The following is a 22168-nucleotide window of genomic DNA, read 5'->3' as shown; positions in this document are numbered from 1 at the left end:
TCTGTATTTTCATTTTTTTTTTATCATATGATATGACCTCGTAAAAAAACAGTTTTCTAAAATACATCTATAATAAATAAAAATTGGACTAAATTGAGGATAAAAAAAACATATTTATTTGACCAATTGTATCACTAAAATAACCATATTTTTGTATTCTATATAATGTTTAATGGTATGGAGAGGTGTTTGCATTGATTTGTTGATCTGTAGAGTCTGATAAAATTGATAAAATTAAGTAGATTGGTCCTAAATCTCAAACATAAAAGTGGAGACATAATTTATAATATTGTTGCAAGATAACAAATCATAAATCAATGTTGCAAAAATACATAATGTAAAGTGACTAGTATTATGAACTCTTAAAATCTCATTATCTAGATATATTTAGTGTGAAAACAATATTTTGAAAATGATATAAATAAATTACTCGAATAGAATGTAACCACAAAACTTATTAACATGCATAGAAAAAATGAGAAAGGCTTGAAGTATGCTTTACTGTGTCGCCTTTCATTAATAATACTTTGAATTGACTCATAAATGACTTAGAAAAAATATTTAATGCATATATAATTATTTCACTAGACTTCACATTTTCAAATTTCATTTCATATGCAGCCAAGTTAAATGTTTCTCTATCCTATGTTCTAGTTTTGTTCTAATAACAGAATCCAACTTTATTATTGTTCTAAATTACCACAATTGCCTCCACACAAATGTATTCAATGAGGGAGTTTTACAGATATTTCTCACATATCTAATATTATATGATCTAATATTACATGATTATATTTTTTTTATCTGCAACATAAAAATTAATTAATGTTAAACCAGTGGATCACCACCATTTTTTACCAATACCATGAATATGTTACTCTGCATATTTACAGCTTAATTTTAAATCTAACCAAATTCAGAAATAAATAAATGATGAAGGATCCCTTTTTTCTCTTCAAATTCTTAGATGTACTAATCGTATATAGTTGTTATGAATTATAACTTTTTTTAATTTCATTCATAATTTTTTTTCTTGAAAATATTAGTTTTGGAAAATACAATTCTATATAATATTCTACGTCATTACAAAAAAAAATCATTAAATAAAAACAAACAAGAAAATCATTAATTAATTAGTTGTTATAGTGATTAAATTAGTGACCATTTTAGAGACTAAAAATTATTGATTTCTAAATTAGTTTTATTATTGATAAATAATTTTTAAATTTGGGGTATCTAATTAGCTACGAAGGTTTTAACTATCAATTATTTAAATTCTAAATTTGGTAGCAAAAACATTGGTAGCTAATTATATATCAATTTATAAACTATTTATAAATAATAGAATTTAGAAACCAAATTTTTTTCTGTTTATAAAATTGTCTCTAATTTAGTTAGTATAATAACTAATTAATTTTTGTTTTTAAATTATTTTTTATTTAATGATTTTTTTTTGTAATGTAATTTAAGGTTGATGGTATTAGAAACAACCCAACTCATCACTATTTCAAAAGCTATATGCATAATATTAATTAAGAGTAAGTGTTTATTTCATGTATGTCGTTTTTTATTTGATTGCTGAATACATAGAAGAACTGTAGGGCGTTTATTTAGGTGAAAAATTAAAGGTACTAGATATGAAATTTCAACCATTGAATTGAAGAAATTGTATATAATATAACCACAAGATAAAAATGCAAAAGAAACAATTCTTGATGTTTACATAACAAAACTGGTTGATGAAAGAATATGTGAATCATACAACACTATAAAGAACAAATAGAATTCAATCAATAAATAAAAGAATTTTAAATTTAACTTAATCTTATAAAAATATTTTACAAGACGAAGATTTGCACTACATATATACTGTTATATGCTTTAATCTGATGTGTGATCTTCAACCGTGACATTTTCAAGAGTGGAATGCATTATATGATGATTATCCACTATAAGAAGAATCTCTGAAACCCTAAGGTTAGCTTTGGTGTGATTGTTTGAAGCAACTTCTATGGCCCATTCGCGCATCTTCATTTTGACCCACTCCATGGCCATTTCACTGTCCAACCCTAAACAACTGCTGTAATCTCCTTTCTCAGCCATTACCGGTGGTGCCTGCAACTGTTTGAAGCTCTGTTCCAATGCACCACCATTGACTGTATTCTCCATGTAATCCATACCAGCCATTGCAAAAGCTTCAACTGACATTCACAAAACCTTGTATTCGACTTTAGTTGATGAAACCAAGTACCCAGATGGCGTTTGTAGTAGATGTGATGTATAGAAAAACAAATGTGATAAATGATTCGTAACATGCAAAATATTGAGGACCGTGGTACCCTATAAATACCATGATATCAGTGCATGTTCCTTTTTGGCTGCTAAAAAGGTGAAGCGTGCACGGGCTTTTCATGAAACTGTGTAAAATGCATAGAACACAAAACTTTGGTCTTATCTCAGCTTCAAATCTCTGACCGCACGGGTGTTACTCGATTTCATGCATCAAATATGGACTGAATTAAGAGATTACCTTTTTACAAGATTTATTGTGCAAAAATAAAAGAGAAAAACGTGCAAACACTACTAAAAAAATCTCTAATAGAAACCAATTTATATAAAAAATTATTAAAATTATTAGTTTTTATAGTAGCTAAATTAGATATACTAGTTAAGAGACTAAAAAATTATTACTATCTAAATTAGTTTCTATTATTGATAAATAATTTTTAAATTGATATCTAATTAATTATTTAAATTTTAGCAATTAATTATTTAAATTTTAAAATTGGTATCTAAAACTTTGGTATCTACTTAGATACTAATTTAAAAATCATTTGTTAATAATGTAAATTAATTTAGATATCAATAATTTTTTTAGTCTTTAAAATAATAACTTTGTTAATATGATAACTAATTATTTTTGTTTTTAAAATTGATTTTTATTTAATGATTAGATAGTGTGACCAGATAAAACTGAAAAATAATATTTTAAAAATATAGTATGAATTTATACGTAGTGTAAATGATATAACTATGAACACAGGCTATGACCAATGGGAAGTTGAAGCTGGGAATGGTACAAATAATACAATTGCTTTATCCAAATTGTTCATGATCTCATAGGACACAAATGGGACAGATGAGTAATATGAGTATGAAGTAAAAGAGGATTCTTGACCATTAGGAGTTTGACATATCTATCAAGTATTGCTTTTGAATTTTGTGTCTCTTAAGGGAAAAGTTTAATTTAGTGAAAAAGTTAAAATGATAGCAGTTAATTTATATAATTAGTATATTGATACTAATATAATAACTTGTTAAAATGTATTTTTGACTCTAATTTTTATTTTTTTATCAACAAATTAAATAACAGGAATCATTTAAGGGATGGTTTAATCCTTATACATATTAAAAAATTATACATACTTAAAAAATATGTCTCCCGCACGAACAAAATTTGAATGCGATATATATAAAATGTGGAATAAATATAGAACGTTGCTTGACTGGGAAGGAAATGTCTGAACGTACGAAGTTTATCAGAAAGTACAAGGTGGTCGTGTGAATGGTAGAATCGGCATAAACATTTGACCACATGATCAAACATGCATGTTATAGAAGAATAACATGAGCATGTCAAACTATTGACCGTGTAGGAAACTGAGTAGTAGTGCCACGTTAACTTTCTTCACAAACTCATGTGACTTCCATTGTTGTCTGCTACAAGAACTTATATCATCATCATTTTGTATATTGCATGACATAACAGATGATGTAATGGATAAGATGATGTAACCCATTACGATGGAACCCATTCTGTAAAATGATTCTTGTCAATAAAGATCATAAATTTGATGAACCCGTGATGCTAATAATAGAGTGGTGTTCCAAGAAATTTCAGAGGATTATACGTGGAAGTGACAAACTTGGAATTCAAACTATCTGTTATTGATATTAGTGTATGAGACAAAAAAAAATCTAATTAGTTTAGTTTGTCATATTCAATGTGTCACATTTTGAATATTTCAAACTTATTGATGTGTCTACTTCACTTAATTTTTTATGGATAATGTTTGAATTGTGTTAGCATAAGATACATAAATAATTGTTTATTTAAAAGATTTTGAGGATAAATATTAAATTTGTGACTTAAACCGTGTGTGAATAACACGATTCTTTATCTAAGTTGTTGGAGAATTGAACTTATGTGAATAACTTAACTTGAGTATGAATATTGATTTTGAAAGAAAAAAAATCATAAATTTATAATTTGAATTTTGTGTGAATATCTCAACTATAAGTAACTGAGTTGCTTATTATATATAAAATTTATGACATAAAAGTTAAGTTTTGAAAATTTAAATGTGAAATATTAACTTTAAACTTGTTGAACTAAATTCAAATATTATGAAAATAATTTAGCTTAATTAATACTTTAAAAAGGAACTGTTTAATTCACCATCCATCTCATATACACTCATAATTATAGGATATTTTTATTTATAAGATAATAATTAACTGAGAGTATATAGAATGCGGTAGGTATATTGATTTTTTTGAGAAATTTTTATTTATAAATCCATTAAATTTGTTTCAAAAGTATCTCAATAAATTTTTTAAAAAAAATAATGTTCAGAAATGGTCATTTTCCATGAATTTTGGACAAATCATATTCAAATTAATGATAACTTATGTCAATTACTCATAAATTAATAAAAGGATGTTATATTATATTTTTATTGATTTATGAGTATATTAAAATTTATTATTGTAAGACATAAAGAGTAAAACTTGGAGTCATTCATTTTATCCAATTTCTAGAAGATTGAAGGGTAATTTATCATAAAAAAAATTGTATACATTCTTTAATATATATAAGAATAATCTATTTTTTTTTAAATCACAATTGTACAAACAGTAGTAACAGTAGTAACAGGTAGTATCTATACCCCTCCTTGTACAGATAAAAAAATAAAAACAGAATAGTTCGTGACTGTTACATTGCATATTCATTACTAATTGAAAATGTATAATAAAAAAAAGACTTTTCACTAACAATGCCCTCCAAAGAGCGTAAAATTTGCATTTCCTAAAAGGGAAATTAGGAAATGATGAAGCCAAATATTTGTTCTGTAATCCAATAGTTAGCAAACTAAACTTATTTAACACCTAAAGTTATTGCATAATGCAGCTTCCTATGATCATGATTAATTTTTGAAGTGTTGTGGCCATTATTTTCATTGACCATGTGCATCGTGACCACACAGTTTCCACGGTTCTATCTAGCTTTTCTTGGACACTGGTGAAGGTAACACCATGTTCTTCTTCCTTGTGATTGCGAAGAAGATGATCCTTCTTTAACCTTCTCACTCTATTCTTCCCTTCTTCTTTTTCTTCTTCTTGGGCTAGCAAATGGGGTGGTGGGTACTGCTCCAAATCTCTGTGCTCCCACTCTTCAATATCTATCACGTCACTTGCACCAGCCATTGCCAACGCTTCCAAAGAAACCAACATCGTACAAAATCAAATTCTTGTTTTCAGAGTGGTTTAATTGTCGTGTCTCAGTTCACAATTTCTGAAAAGTGTTCGATTGCTTTGGTTGCATGGTTGTGTTGCAGATTATACTATATATAGGGAAAATGTCTCAAATTAAACGGCGTGGGTGCATGGAGAATCACGTGAGATGTGAGATGAGAGGTCAAAGAACAGTGGTCATAACATAACAGATGATTGACGTCATGCAATTGTGAACGCAGTTGTTTTCAAATTTCTACTCCAAGAATGGTATGAACTGGTCCCGCGCCATGACTATATCCCTAGCATGGTTGTATGATTGTATTTTTCATTATTACATTAGTTGATAGTTATTTTCATGATGCTGAAAAAGCTTTTCATCATCATACTTCTTTTCTTTTCATTCAAACAACTTTTTTCACAAATGATTTAGTTATCATTAACATTGATTAGGTAACGGTTGTCATTAGTAGATAGGTAACGATTGCTATTAGTAGCTATGAAGTGTCATAGTAAGAATCATTAGTATTAAATGAGTTAAGAAAAATATTCTCAACTATAAGGGGCTAAGACAAAGGAGTAATGTACGTTTTTCATATCTCACAATAGCACACTTGAAACAAAGCACTGACTTGACCGTCGGAGTGCAATCGCAGGTACTCCAGCCGACCGAGCGTCAACAATAAAAGAATGAGATTGAAGAAAGGATACAGACACATCAGTCACCCACCGACAAGCATAAGTATTGTCTGGACTCCTCACAAGTACAATTTATGCAAAACGTTATTGATGAAATCCTGTATTTTTCTTTTATGGTATGAAATTACTTTTGTAAAAAAAATGTTATTTTTAATAGACTTAAATATAAACAAATTCTAATTACCTTTAATGTTTTTCAGTGTTTATATTTAAATTTACGTGTCATCTAATATGAAATAAAAATATTAAATAATAATTATTCGTAATCAGTGTAAAATTAGTTAATTTATAAGTTTAGAAGTAACGCATTAAGTTTCGCATCTTCGTGTCAGTCCCACACTCGATCTGTGCATACACTTCTTGTGTGTATTTCTAATCTCCATTGTCAAACTATAGTTTCATGTACATTCTTGATCATATCAATGTACAATGGCTACCTTATAAGTCATATTTGTTATGCTAAATTACTTTTGCCAAATGTTTAAATCAATGAGATACCAGTCTACGTTATGTCTTCATTGTATTAATTAGTAAATATGATTAAGTTATTTATTTATATTAACAACACTAATTTTGACTTTATTTTTTATTCATTTCCACTTTATTTCACCTCTAAGTTACTTATTTATATAATCTACGAGTTCTCTCAACCAAATGCACTCTTAACGAAGAATAAAAAAATGGTAATGTATTGGTCTCCTCTTAACCAAAGACACTCTCAAGGAAGAATAGAAAAAAAAAATGGTTATCATCAACCATGGTAGGTGAGGAGAGACCTGAAAAGACACACTCTATGTCATGGTGTTTCAAAAAAGAAGGTTGCAAAAAGGAACCCCCAAAAAGTGAAGATTGAAGGCCCGATTCCAATTTTATATATGTACTAAAAGTTCTCACATCCTTTACTTTTTCGACTCTTCCAATGTGACACTCTTCTGATGTGTTAATTTATTTTATTATTTAAATACTTTTGTAGATATTTGTGTCTATTAGAATTAAGAAAATGTGTTCTTTCTCGGTCGATCTATCTATCTTCCTGAAATGATCTTTGTGTTATCCTTTCACTTTATCACTCCTCATTCTCATGAATTTCAAACTTATATGGTACCTGCAAATGTACTCCAACGCTCAAGTGAGATGTCAGTGTTCGATATTCGGTGCTATTAGTATGATAACGTACCTGATTCTTAAAATTTGTGTTTATTTATATGATTATTATGTGCCATTTATTATTGGGTCAGATTAAGGTTTTGAATCATAATTAAAAATGTATCATCAAATTTTTAACTACTGATTGTTGATGTTCTGTCTAGACGTAATGAATTGAGTTGTGTCGTCGATGTAGATTGATTCACCTCCGTATACAATGTGAATCAAATTTTATTCCGTTGTGAGTTTAATAAACACTATTTAATCCTTCAATAAAAGAAAGACATAAATACAAATATAGCAATAAAACATGAATATGAATGTCTCATAAATACATACAAATGCAATTTCAATTACTAGGAAACCCTAACACTTCCCTTAAACAGTAGTCATCAATGGACCCAAAATCATCAAAAAACCCTTCCGGCAACTCCTCATCCCCAAAACAATTAACCAATCCAAATCCACTCTCAGACGTCAACCTCGGATTTTCGTCATCACTCACCACTTGCTTCCCTTTATCCTCTTCGTCGCACGCGAGCGCAGGCGCGTGGCCCTCAAACAGCGCAATGTGGCCGAACAGCTTGTCCTTCCTCGAGAACGTGGTCCCGCACGTGCACTTCCACCTGCACTCTCCGCAGTGTTTGGCGTGGCTCTTCAAATCCGAGAGCACCGAAAAGTGCTTCCTGTGGCACCGCGTGCACGAGTACATCTTCGGACAGTGGCTCCGCTTGAAGTGGTTCTTCAAGCACACCACCGACTTCAGCGGCCGGAACCGCCGGTGGAGCTTGTTCCGGTTACAGCCTTCGAACGGACAAGAGAACCGCATCGCGCGCCGTGCCGCGCCGGTTTCCGACGGCTTCGCCAGTGCCTCCGGCGTCTTGAACTGGTCCCCGTGCGCGCGCATGTGCATGCGGAGATTCGCGTCGCGCCGGAAGCCTTTCCCGCAGATCTCGCAGAAGTGGATGTGCTCCTCGAGGATTTCCACGGCGTCGAGCTCCACGATTTCGCAATCCACGACGTCGTCTTCCGCACCATCGTCGTCCTCGGGAGGTTCGAGTTTGGAATCGAGTAGTTGCTTATGTTTATAGGCGGCGGAGGGTTCCGGCTTCGGATACGGCGAGGCATCTGGTGTGACGGCGGCGTAGGAATGTTGGGAGTAAGTTACGAGGGCGGCGCCGTTGACGATGATTTGGTGGATGGAGGAGATGATGTGGGTGGAGACCATGTTGATTTGATCGGTGGTGAGGGGAGTGTTGGTGTTGATGGATTGAGATAGGAAGTGCTGTAGAGAATCAATTCTGGTCCGAACCTGGGAGAGGTTCTGAAGCGGAAGCTGAGGGTTTGCAGTTGTATTCGGATCCTGGGACTTAAATTTTAGGGTCGGATCTGCGTTTGGGTGGTTGGAGTTGGACATGATTTTGGTAAGGAAGTTCAAAGGCAGAGGGAGAGAGGGGAGAAGAAGGGTGCGGTGTTTGGGGTGTTGCTGTGAACTCACATGGACTCAAATTAAACCAACTGTATGCGTTGACCCTTTAAAATTTAAGAAATTGATGCACACAGGGACTGCACTGCTGCTGCTAGACAATTATAGAGAAAAGGAGAGTCTACTGTATGCTTGTTACATTAACTCTTAATATTAAGGTGGTTTTAATTATGCAAAATATATATATATATATATATATATATATATATTTAGGGTTGGAATCAAAGATTGATTATATTCTCTCTCGGTTGTTCTATTCTTCTCTCATTCATCTTGAATGAACTCCTTCCGCTCCTCGCACTTATCTCCGACGTTCAAGTAAGATTTGGTGTTCGGCATTCAATATTTTTAGTATTGAATGATTACGTACCTGATTCTTGAAATTTGTGTCTATTTATACCATTATCATAAATATTAGACCAAATTAAGGATATGTATCGTAATTAATAATGTATTACCTAGTGTTTGATCGTTTATTACTTTTCTTAATATTCCTTGAGTGTGATGGTTTCAGCCACCGAATATTGAACCTCTACCAATCGGATCGGACTGATACAATAAATATATATATATATATATATATATAATTTATTTCACACGAAATTAACTACTTTTATAGACATAATAGGAAAGGTGTTTTAGAATGGTTAAAAAAATAATTATTTAAATAGTTATCAATATATGTGTAATAAGATATGATTAAAATTAATTGCTATTTTATAAATTTATTGAAAGTATATATTTTTTTGACTAGTTTTTTGTTTAAATGTAAAAAAATAATTTCCTTCATAAAATAAGTACAAATTTTAAAAGAAAAAAATATGTTATAAAGTAATATAAGTTGCAAGCTTTATTATTCATAAAAACTATATTTACGTTTACTCTATTCACAGGATTCAAAATTGATATATTTTTTAAATAATCCGAGACTAATTATTTAGATCACCGGGAAAATTTATATACTTAAATAAACTTAATAAAAATTCCAATGTTTTTTGTAGATTCAAAAACTAATGAGACACTATTTATAGGATTAAAATAGTAGTTTACTTTATCTATAGTATAGAATTGATAACAAAAAATATAATGTAATAAAAAAGTTATACATAAATGATAAGTATAAAATTTTAAAAAGTTTAATGTAATGAAGACCATTTGATTTGTGGCCCTTGACTTTGACCATTTACAAATAATGGATGTCCATTACCTCAGCTTCGTTCTATACTGCAAGTCGCTTTCTTGACTTCAAGTTGTTAAAAATATGAAACTTTTTTTTTTGTTCATTGAATATTCTCACGGGTGTAAGTGTAAGTCAAGAAAAATGTATTAATTTATTATTATACTCTTCGTCTTGTTGTGTAGATTTATTATTCAACTAAATCCATAATTTTGTATGTGTTTATATTGTTGTTATGTGGAACATGACTCTATTATTCTAACATCCTTTTTCTTTTATTTATTTTTTTACTTTGTAAAATAAGATATATTCGCTGAACGGAACTTTAACCATTTTCCAGACATATTCTTATTCATCTAAATATTAAAACATTAAATGTTTTATCTTCCCCACAATTTCTCATATTCTTTGGAATTTATATATATAAGCAAAAAATATTTGAAGTCCTCTCTTTTTTCCTTCAAATAATTTAAATATTTTTTTTATTATGATTCAATTAAAAATGGCTTAAAACTGAGCTACAGTAATAACTTCATAAACGATGAAATATAGTTGATGTGAGTTTTTTCGTATTCTTGTCAAATTCAATTAATATGTCGTAGAAAAGGTTTATTAATGATACAACCGCTGTTTTTTTTCAAGATAAGTATATTTTTTTCTACAAACTACTAAATTGATATATTTGATATTTTGCAAGTATATAGAAGGTAAAATTTTTGTTTACAATAACACGAATAAGTAAAAAATACATAATGAATATTAAAAATGATATTTGAGAGTTTAATCGAGTGAAAAAAAGTTAAAAATATAAATTTTAAATATTAATCTTCTATTATTTTTTTTCTAAAAAAATAGGCTTCCGACCAAATCGTGATTTTCACTTTTTTCTATTTAAATTGTATTACGATATTGTAACAATTAAATATTGTATTTGAGATAATTTTATGATGTTGTGATGATGTGATGAATGAATGAATATAAATTATCTTTGTGATCTACTTTTTAAATTACATATAACTTATTAAATTGATAATTGTAGAGTTATGGGGATATGAGGTATCTATAAAGTGAAGGTTCCCGATAGTTTTTAAATCTTATTGGCATTTGCTACATACTAAGAGACTGTAGGGTTATGAACCTATGAGGTATCTATAAAATGAAGGTTCTCTATAACTTTTTTAAGAAGTCTCATTGGCATTCGTCAGAGACTGAGAGGCTATAGGGTTATGGATCGAACCCATTTGTACTTATGGCATATCATTTATGATCATGGTATTTATGGGAGACAAGAAAATCATGGTGATTGAAAGATATGCGAGATTAGAGTTATTACAACTTAATGTGATAAAGAAATGACAAGAAACTCCCTGCATAAAGAACCGTGGAGACCGATCACCAAGAGACAACACTCTAGGACTAAAAAATTCTATTTTTGACTTAAACTATATACTTCGGTAAGAAGACATTTATCTTGGTTAAAACAATAATCAATGAATATAAGAGAGTTTATTTTTTAAACTTATTTTTACTTTCACAAAATGTTCAAACTCCAATTTCAATAAAATAACATTGTTATGATTAATTATTGTATTCAGAAATTTAAAACTTATGAATTTGACACAATTTTATTCTAAAAATATATCTCGAATGATTAAAAAATAAATATATAAATAAATTATTTATAGTTTCAACTAAACTAAAGTATGTGATGATATAGATCAATAAGAAATGAGAAAATTATAATTAAATAAATATAAAATAATATTGTAATTATAAATGATTATATGTTCTATTATTTTAATAAATACTATTGGTTTTCCATGGTTGAGGTAAGAAGTGGTCTTTTCTATTTATTTATTTACTTACTTCTTTTTAGGTAGATCCGGTGCAGGTTTCTCGTAAAGCTATATTTAATTTAATGTTAATCTCGTGGCTAAGCTCTCATGTTTGACTAGTTAATTGGAAGCTTCGCCTGTTACATTGCCCAATTCATCACCTATTTTACTATATATGGCTGTGTTTGTTTCCAACTATATTACAAAATTAGTTTTGAAACAACGTTTTAAAGTATGGTTAACTTTTAAAAATATAAAAATGTGAGAAAAATAATTCTGCCCTATCAATTAGTCACAAAAAAAAATATATATGATGAGTAAAAATATAAGAAATTATTTTAGAAAATAGTATTGACATTCTAAACTTACAACTATATACCAAAGATATTCATCATATTTTCTTTTATTGAATTTTCATACTGACCTAATTCAATAATAAAAATTATTTATTTGAGATTCTTTTACTTCTACTGACACTATTGTCTTTGGTAGACAATATATTCATGCATGTTATCGGATTCGACTACGGAAATAATAAATATTTAGTAATAAAAAACTTTATCTCATAAAATTTGTTTCAAAAATTATTCATGTCACTACAATTATAAATTAATAAAGGTATATTTTTACTAATAAAAATCCCTATTCAATTATAAAAACATCCCATATAACCAACGATATTAAACATAATTGTTACAAACAAGAGTATCGACGATCTTTGACCTAAAACATTCCGTGTAACTAAAAATAAATGTACTCATATATAGTTTCCTTTGATTTATTTATCTGTGTCTGACCTTATTATCGACATTATTTCTTAATGAATACTGTCATTTATTTATAGGTTGATTATCCGAGATTCTCACGATTTATGCTGATATAGAATCAAAATCTTAAAATAAGATTGACAGGTGACCCATTAACACACAATATCAGAAACATCAGATTCGATTCATAACAATACAATAATCAAATTAAAAATAAAATACAATTCATTAAAAAATTAATTCCTTAATTTCTATACTTAAAACTTATTTAAAATTTTAATATACATTATTCAAAATTCAACTCGCTAAAACTTGTAAGTATCACACTCTTTCATTTAGAAATCTTATATTTTACGTGGTTTACTTGATGTATAAGTCCAATACGTTTTAGTTTCTAAAAATTTAAATAAATTTATTCAATTATCCAAATTTAAAATTAATACTTGAAGTTATTGTAATTTAAAATACGTTTGTTCTATCTTTCATTTTAGAGTATTCCTAAAAGATTTGCTCATATAAAATTAGCAATTGAAAGCTGTTTATACGATAATTTGTTTGAATTTTATACTTTTATTACTACGTATTCCTTTTTTTTTTTAATTTTAAAACTATTAAATATAAGAATAAGAATATTGATTAAAATGATCAACTCGAATAAAAATTATAGTTTAAGAACTGTTAAAATTATATATAATTTTTTGTATGATAAATTTAAATATAAATATATATAATAAAAAGTAAATTTACAATTAAAGTTGTTAATGTATTATTAGAAAAAACTATTTAATTTTTTTTTTTATAAAAGCACGCTTGAATTTGAAAGTTGATGCTTGGAACCGTTTTTACACAATCTGTCACGTCACGGATTTTGTGGAGGGCAATAGTGGCGCGTCCTAAAACTGTAATCACTTTTTCCCTTCTCCTCTTTATTTTCGCAAGATTTTTCTCAAACGCCGTTCTTATTTGCATTTCTCCATTTCTTCTCATTCTCCATTCGCTCTTCCTTCCACCAAACCCTCCTTCTTTCTTTCCATCGCCACTTCCATTGATAACAGAAAACAAACTTCTCTGCGCAGAAAACCCTAGCGATTCGAAGCGACGCGCAAAGACAGGAACAACCATTGAATCATCCACGATGGCGGTGTGCGACGCGACTCACTGAGTTGAACGCATAAAGATCTGAATCGCGGTGATCGGTTCGACGCGCTCATGGGTGCTTCGGGCTCCAAACTCGAGAAAGCTCTCGGCGACCAATTCCCCGAAGGAGAACGTTACTTCGGCCTTGAGAATTTCGGCAATACTTGTTACTGCAACAGCGTTTTGCAGGTCTTTGCCGATTCTCTCGCTTATTAATCCGATTTCGAATTCGATTCTGTTGTTTGGAAATCGCCGATTGATTAATTAATTATTATATGGCTGATTTGGTTTTTATGGTTCTCGCTGGGAATTTTATTGCTGTCTTCCCTGGGTTTTGAACTTGTAAGGAAAAAGATGTCGTCGTGAAAGAAGGTCAATGTGTTTAACTTTCAATGTCTTGGATCATGAATGAATATATGAATAGACGTTAGTGTTGGAGGTTTTTCTTGTTTGCCACGGGATTTTTTATTGTAATTGAGAAAATACGGAGAATGGAATTGAAAGACGTAGAGAAACGTTTGGGAATTGTGGTTCATACACGGCTATAAAACCCCGTTCCTCGAATTTTATTTTCGTTTGAGTAAGCAAATTGTTTTCATTGACCAAAAAAGCGGCTTGTCATTTTCTTTTGAGTATTGCATTAATGTATGTGCTTTCTTTTTCTTGTCTTTAACTTGAATTTGGTTTACTCAATAAATAGCAGAACTAATTGTCATTTCTGATAATTGGAAAGAATAGCGAAATATTGAAGACGGCTTACCAGCCGTTCAAATAGATAGATGGATGTTATGGAATTTGTCTTACCCTTCCAGCACTGTAAAGAGCCTTCCAATTCTGATGAATTATGTTTCGATATCAGTATTTTATCACGTTTACCAAGTTGGAATTTGATTGCATTGAAACCATTTTAACAGTTTTACACTAAAGAATTACTCTTTTTTCTCTGTCTTGCAGGCACTATACTTCTGTGTTCCTTTTCGAGAACAATTGCTAGAGTTTTATGCAAATAACAAGAACTTGGCAGATGGTGAGGAAAATCTTTTGTCTTGCTTAGCTGACTTATTTTCACAGGTAAAAATTGGTTTTTCTTTCATGAGACCTCTTCACAGTTCTTTCTTGATTGAGTGCATGATTTGCTATTCGTTTGTGTTATCTTCACCTGAAAACAGGCGTTCTTTCTTTCTTTCTCCAGCTAGTGCACATACCTGCTTATTTCTTACTTTCATGCTATTAGGTTAACCTATATTGCTTCGTTTGGTATAGATAAGTTCTCAGAAGAAGAAAACTGGTGTTATTGCTCCCAAACGATTTGTTCAGAGGTTGAAAAAACAGAATGAGCTCTTCCGTAGCTATATGCACCAGGTATGTGCTTAAAATTTAAACTGTCAAGAATGAGCACTCAAGTTAGATGGAGATTATTCTAGAATTTGTAACAGTTTTCTTTTACGGTAATAACACAGAATATCAGTGTAGGTGTACAGTATTTGGCTATGTTTATGTGTTTCTGCATGTTTTGATCCTATGTGTGCAGATGTCTTTTGTGCATGTCCCTACTTAGCTGCTCGTGAGTTGCATCCGATCTAAATATTAATCTTAGCATTCTATTGCCACTGGTATTATTGATAGCAAAATGGTTTAGATTTTAGATCTTGTAGCGAAACTTGAAGTTAAAGGCATGGTTAATGATCGGAACTGAGAGCTATGGGCTGTGATACTGTAAATTGGACTCTTGTATTAACCTTGGGCAGAATGGTATAATGTAACAATTGTAACTGCGGTCTTCTAATTAACCTTGACTGTTTAATTGTGTTTTGAACTTGTTAAAGTGTTAGACACATGTACTAGTCTTTTGAAACATGGAGCATTGTACCTTGATTTTGTTGATGTTCCAGTTTTGTTCATTGGGTTAAATAATGATAATTTGTTTTGTTCAAAATAAAGGGTTTATACATCTCGATTTGTTTAAGTTTTATTTATAAATGTATTGTTAATTCTGTTTGCTGGGTCAGTGTACTGTTTATTGATTGATGTCTCTTATTCATCTATTTTTTGTTTTTGAACACACGCACACACCATTTAATATTAGAAAACAATAGTCATTGTGAATCTGCTCTTTTTTTGGTAGGATGCTCACGAATTCTTGAACTTTTTGCTAAATGAACTTGTTGACATTCTGGAGAAAGAGGCCAAAAGAAAGGAAGAAGAAACATCACCACCATCTGAAAAGGCTGCAAATGGACCTAATAATGGTCTACCTAATGGTGCTGAAAAAAAGCCTTTAAAAACTTGGGTGCACAAAAATTTTCAGGTGACTTGATGTCTTTATTTTAGTAAGTATGTTGTGTTAAAAGTAAGGGTTTGGACACAAACTGTAAGGTTTTATAGATAGAATTCTGGAATTAAACCATAATATATGATACAGAACACTAACACAGGCCTTTACCCTACCAAGGAGTCACCTCCATCAAACCATCTCTAGCAATTTAACACGCACACTCCTAAAAACCTGTCAGACATCCTGTTTATGAAATTCGTGTATAACTGTCATACAAGATAGTAAATAACTGTTTTACAGTTACTTAATTTACAATAACTTCCAAACAACACTTGATAACTGTTCTACTGTGTTGTTTTCGGCAAAGCTTGGAATATCTATAAACTGTGAACTTTTTATTGCATTAAATCTATTGCACTCCCTCCCTCTCGTGCCCCTTTATGAATCTCATTTTTGTAAATTGATCTGGCAGGGAATACTCACCAACGAAACTAGGTGCCTGCGTTGTGAAACTGTGACAGCCAGGGATGAAACATTTTTTGACTTGAGCCTTGATATTGAACAAAATAGTTCAATTACAAGTTGTTTGAAAAACTTCAGTTCAATGGAGACATTGAATGCTGAAGACAAATTTTGTTGTGACAAGTGCTGCAGGTATAGAGTTGACTTCTAACTTTGATTTTATAATTATCTGAAATACTCGTGTGGCGTCAGCTGTTACATGGCTTCATAAGATTGATTGTGAAAGTAAAGGGTCAGCTCAACAATTTTGAATTATGTGCATAGCTGAACCTTTCTATTCTTTCTTTAAGTGGTGGATTTTTTTTTTGGGTTATGAAGCAGATATTTCAAATGGCTTATAAGTTATGTATTATTTGTTGGCAAATTGTTCCTTTTTAGTTAAAAATAGACTGCTGTAAATGACTTTTTTGTACTAATACTATGATGTCCTGTTTCTGGGTAGTGGGCAAAATATAGATCAGTTTTGATGGTTGTAAAAAGAGCAATATAGTCTCGTCTTTTATTTTCTGTCTGTTTACTGGTCTGATAACCAAGGTGTGAACTTTCTATTGTTATTATTATTAGTTTGCAGGAAGCTCAGAAGAGAATGAAGATAAAGAAACCACCACACATCTTGGTCATACACCTTAAGCGGTTTAAATACATTGAACAGCTGGGACGCTACAAGAAGCTGTCTTACCGGGTTGTCTTCCCTCTTGAGCTGAAATTAAGCGATACTGTTGAAGATTCAGATATTGAGTATTCTCTATTTGCAGTAGTTGTTCATGTTGGGAGTGGGCCCAACCATGGGCATTATGTAAGCCTTGTGAAAAGCCACAACCATTGGTTATTTTTTGATGACGAAAATGTTGAGATGATTGATGAGTCTGCTGTTCAGACATTTTTTGGGTCATCGCAAGAGTATTCCAGCAATACAGACCATGGTTACATTTTGTTCTATGAGAGCATTGGCTCTGGTAACAAGAACTAGGTGGAGGAGCCTAACGAGTTTTAGGTACTTGAATCATTTGAACTTTTGTGTTTTTCATCTCTTTATTGTTAATTATTTTCTTTTTTTGTTCAACCTGCTTGAGTAGTTGTTATACACACGATTCAACGAGAGGATACGGGTTGTGAAAATGTATACTTAGCGGTCGACATGTACAGTGGATAGTGCAAGCTCTGTCCTTTTTCCCCTTTCTTTTTTTAGCAATAAGAGCAGTGTATATGAATTTCGCCGACAGTGTAATCACGATTTTAATTGTTAAATCATTAGAAACACAATGAAATGGCAATTCACTCATAAAATCTGCTGTTTTCATTCACTTTCTGACCTGTATTTTAATTTTACTGGGATGGAGCTGCCTTAGTTTGTTGAGGGTTATTATAAAGAGTAAATAACTTAATCGATATGTTTGTTTCAAACTTTTTTCTAGTATTTTTTTATCCGTGAGTGCGTAAATAAAATTTGACCTTTTTTATTCGTTTATTTTAACAACTTAATAATAGGAAGTGCAAAATAAGAACGTGTAATAACTACTTTTTTTCTAGCCATGCCTACTGCATTCAGACTAGATGAACCATCCTTGTTTACAAGTTAGATTATGGCTAGTCCACCATAGTCAATTTCGCCCAATTTTAAAGATTTATGGTAAAAATGTAAGTTTGCATGGAATAAGTATAACGGATTTAAAATTAATTGTCCTATAATAATCAATCCAAAACCGAAAATCCAACGGTAAACAATTTATTTGTTAAATGAAAAAAAATGTCCTTCCTCCAAACTCTTTATAATATTTAGAATTTCAAAGAGTTTTAGTAAGGGTCTTGTTATATATCGATAATTACATGTTAAAAACCATGGTGTTAGTGTATTGATAATATTAAATATATAAAAAAAATCCAGTTATGATGATTTCTTTCTAAATAAAATATTAAGGAAATGAAATTTTTCCTTTTGTGACTGGCAAACATAGAATCCTAATGGAATAAGGTTTCCAGTGACAGCTTCCGCACAGTGATAATTGTTGGAAGGTGGATCCAAGAGTTGTCTGAACTGAGCCTATGGTGGCGTGGTATTGTCATATTTGTGTTGTGTTAGATTTTTATTGAGTTTTCAAGTTAAAAATAAGTCCCAAGTACGAAATTGGGAACACCAACTGTTTCATTACTGGGTGGGGTGCCTTCCACAACTGCTTTCATAATTACATTAAAGCATTCTGCTTTGTAAATACATACACTTATCTCCACTCCATGTTTTAATGTCTCTCAACTTTCTCTCTTTATTTTTCATTGTAAGAATGCAAGAACTGCCATTCTATAAACACTTCACCAAACTACTCATCTTTTATTCCAGAATTTATTATACTTTTATTACACTCTCTATAGAATATGTCATTTTAATCTTATGCAAGTTTCTATAAATTTTTTTGTCGGTAGTTAAAGCAAATTATAACATTCCTAACAATATAAAAAGTAATGATCTATAACAAGAATGATTTTTATTGGAAATGAACTTGGGTAGTACAATTCGAAAAAAAATAAAATGTTATTCAGTAGGGAGTGAACTTTTAGTTGATTTTCGATCAGAAGAGAATGTTAACCCTAAACTTTTGTCCACGACAAAATTACATTGCTCCTCTCTCAAATTTCAAACGTAGGATCTCTAGGCTCATACATATTAATACTCAAACTTCAATTTGTTCTTTAACAAAATAATTCTTCAATTTGTTCTTTAACAAAATAATTCTTCTCATATCGTAGTTTATGAAATGTTTATTTTTGTTCATTCAAATGAGGAGTAACAAAATCAACTCCAAAAGTTTTCACCTGATATAAATAATAAACACTAGATAGATTTATACAAGAATCTATGATGTTTTCTCTCGGCACTTGAAGAATCCATAAAAAAAGAAAGAAAAAAAAAAGAATATGAACAATAAACATACATATCAAAAGCACAGGAGGTTCAACCCCCTGACCTCCTGTGATACTATATAACAAATCACATACTTGGCTTTACAAATATCTAAAAAAGGCAACGACTACAACAAGACTTGCCTTTACTTCCATTGTTAACAAAAAAAAAAGGTTACTGTTAAAATTTCTAACATCTCGAAAAATTATTTTATGATTAGACATCTGAAGTTGATTACATATGGTTTTATTCTAACAGTAAACAATGTAAGACGTGCTCTAAAAAATTGCTGTTTAGCGTAATTTAACCCCAAAAAAACAGATTGATGGAGAGAAAAAATTCCCTCACTTGCATACTTAACCATATCACTACTCAACACCTAACTTCCAACATACTTTGTAGCTTTTGATTATCATTTTTCACTGGTTGTTCACGTGGCAATAGGAAATAGCTAAAGACAGAAAGAGACGTCAAAGTTTTTTATCTAAAAGTTAAAAATTATATTCATTTATATATTATAAAATGTAATAATTTCTAATAAATTCTAATAAATTCTAATACACAATATCAATTGCGTTAAACTATATTTAATGAGTGATTCACGATAAAATAAATTAAACAAATAATATTAAAATAAATTCAAAAATAAATTTAATATTATATTAAAAAATAAACTTTTTAAGTTTAACTTAATTTGTAAGAGCATAACTATCTTCTGATATACTATACTGTTTAAAAGAACAAGAGTTTCTTGGGATCTGAGTCACAACAGTAAACAACCTACTGATTTGTTATTGTCTCTGTAGACTAGACCTTGGCTAAAGGGCTAAAGCTTTCTGCAACCTTTCACATGTTTGATTCATGCCCTCTTTTGGAATCATACTCATACTCATAAATTTGTTTTATTTCCACCCAGAACATTTCCCCTTTCATAGCAGAATTGGATAAATTAGCAGAGAGGCAAAGTAGAAGAGGAAACAAACATAAAAAAGCAAAAGATAACAAAAATTTGGACCACCAGGTGTTAAGGGTACCATCCTATTCTGGACCAATTCATCCTATGCCACTAGAACAACATATTTATGTACTTTGGTTGAGTGAGCTACATCACAAAAACTCTTTTCTTCTCACCTTCAAAGCTTCAACACACCATAAAGAATCACACAAATTACAAACAATAATTCTATTCATATTCCAATATTTCTTAAGCTTTGTTAGGTACCCCAGTAGAAATATATGAAAAGTGTATCAGAAATATTTTGCAGAAGAGAAATAATAAAAATAGAGAGAGGAACACAAATAATATTTTAGGTCAATCAAATCTTAAATTATTTCTTAATATTTATGTTCTCAATAACCACTATTATTTTTTCATCTTCCTTATTTCCCTCCACCAAACAACACCTTGAGCCTCTGCTGCCGTTTTGATAAGTATGGTTCAGAAAGGTTTGTGCATTCCAATGAATTATTTATTCCAGTTTAATTACTGAACTCTATCGTCAGGTGCAACAAAAGTCCAAACTCAGCAGAAGAGCATAAAAAAATGTGCATTAATGAAACCATATCAAGCAAACCAACATGTTTATATTTCCTAATATCGTGTTGATTTTGTTTTTGGGTAACAGACATTCATTAGTAAAATGTGAAATGACAATTAGATGCGAGTGTAGAAACAACACTGACATTATAAATAAATTAAATTCTTAAAATAAGGAAGACAATGAAACATGACAGGGCTGCCCGTTATAATTATCGTGGATCACTGCGAATCTGCATAGCGCGTAACGCCTTAGCCAACCGACACATGATTCCAGTTTAAGTTTAGAACTTGAATAGTGAAATAATGGTTTTTTAAAGTTTAATTAAATTTAAATATTTAGATATTTTTATTTAAAATATAAAATATTCTTATTTTTTATGTAGTTTATTATTTAGATGTAACACGGACACTGACACAGACACTGATACAATACATAATACAATACAAACATAGATACAGAGATATACATATAATTTTTAAAACATTAGGTATTGAGACACAAATCTATATATTATTATATAATTATGAATTATATAAATTGACCATAAATGCTTTTATGTGCACACAAACATGTTTTTTTTTTTTAGTATAAAGATGTTTCTCATAACTGGTTCAAAAGGATCTGTTCATTATTTTTGTAATCATAATAAAAAATTATACAATGAGTTTGAGTTTAAAAAAAATTAATGTATTTTTTTTAAAAAAAATTATATTAGAATTGTCTTATAATTGTCAAAAATTTAACAAATATTTTTTGAATTAAACACTTTACTGATATGTGTCTTACGAGTGTCAGATACATCATTTAAGAGACGTGAGTCTTATAGGATAAAGTTAGAGATGAAAAAGGTAAAAAAATCAACTATATTATCTATTGAAAAAAAATATAAATAATAAAGTATTTAAAAAATCAAAAAATATTCTAAACATTAATAAATATTTTTTAATCAAAATACACAAATTTGTAAGATAAATAATGCTTGATTAGAACTTTATTAACATTAAAATAACAACACTTTGAATAGTGTTTCATTCTCAACAACTTTTGTTAGCATTTTTAATCTTTCAATAACAAATTTCTATTAATTTTTTATTTATTAAATGTAAAAAAACGTTGACTTTTTCTTTTTTTATGGTATTCAATACTTCTAATAAAATAGTAATAAGATTTGTG

The 22168-nt window shown here is 30.2% G+C and overlaps 2 protein-coding genes across 2 annotated transcripts; one reads left to right on the top strand and one right to left on the bottom strand.

Annotated features, from left to right (window-relative positions):
• Positions 1-7570: 7570 nt before the first annotated feature.
• Positions 7571-9018, bottom strand: LOC137815156 (protein SENSITIVE TO PROTON RHIZOTOXICITY 1-like). Its single transcript, XM_068618220.1, has one exon. The coding sequence runs from the start codon at positions 8774-8776 to the stop codon at positions 7709-7711; it is 1068 nt and encodes a 355-aa protein (XP_068474321.1). The 5' UTR covers positions 8777-9018; the 3' UTR covers positions 7571-7708.
• Positions 9019-13452: 4434 nt separating this feature from the next.
• LOC137815168 (ubiquitin carboxyl-terminal hydrolase 4-like) lies at positions 13453-17845 on the top strand. The gene is made up of 7 exons (XM_068618231.1): positions 13453-13525; positions 13701-13950; positions 14716-14832; positions 15025-15123; positions 15887-16069; positions 16509-16690; positions 17123-17845. The coding sequence occupies exons 2-7, from the start codon at positions 13834-13836 to the stop codon at positions 17526-17528; spliced, it is 1104 nt and encodes a 367-aa protein (XP_068474332.1). The 5' UTR covers positions 13453-13525; positions 13701-13833; the 3' UTR covers positions 17529-17845.
• The last annotated feature ends 4323 nt before the right edge of the window (positions 17846-22168 follow it).

Source organism: Phaseolus vulgaris, chromosome 1, assembly GCF_000499845.2.
Source record: "Phaseolus vulgaris cultivar G19833 chromosome 1, P. vulgaris v2.0, whole genome shotgun sequence".
In the NCBI taxonomy this organism is placed as follows: domain Eukaryota; kingdom Viridiplantae; phylum Streptophyta; class Magnoliopsida; order Fabales; family Fabaceae; genus Phaseolus; species Phaseolus vulgaris.
The sequence above is the reverse complement of the archived record's forward strand: the minus strand, read 5'-3'. Positions and strand labels throughout refer to the sequence as shown.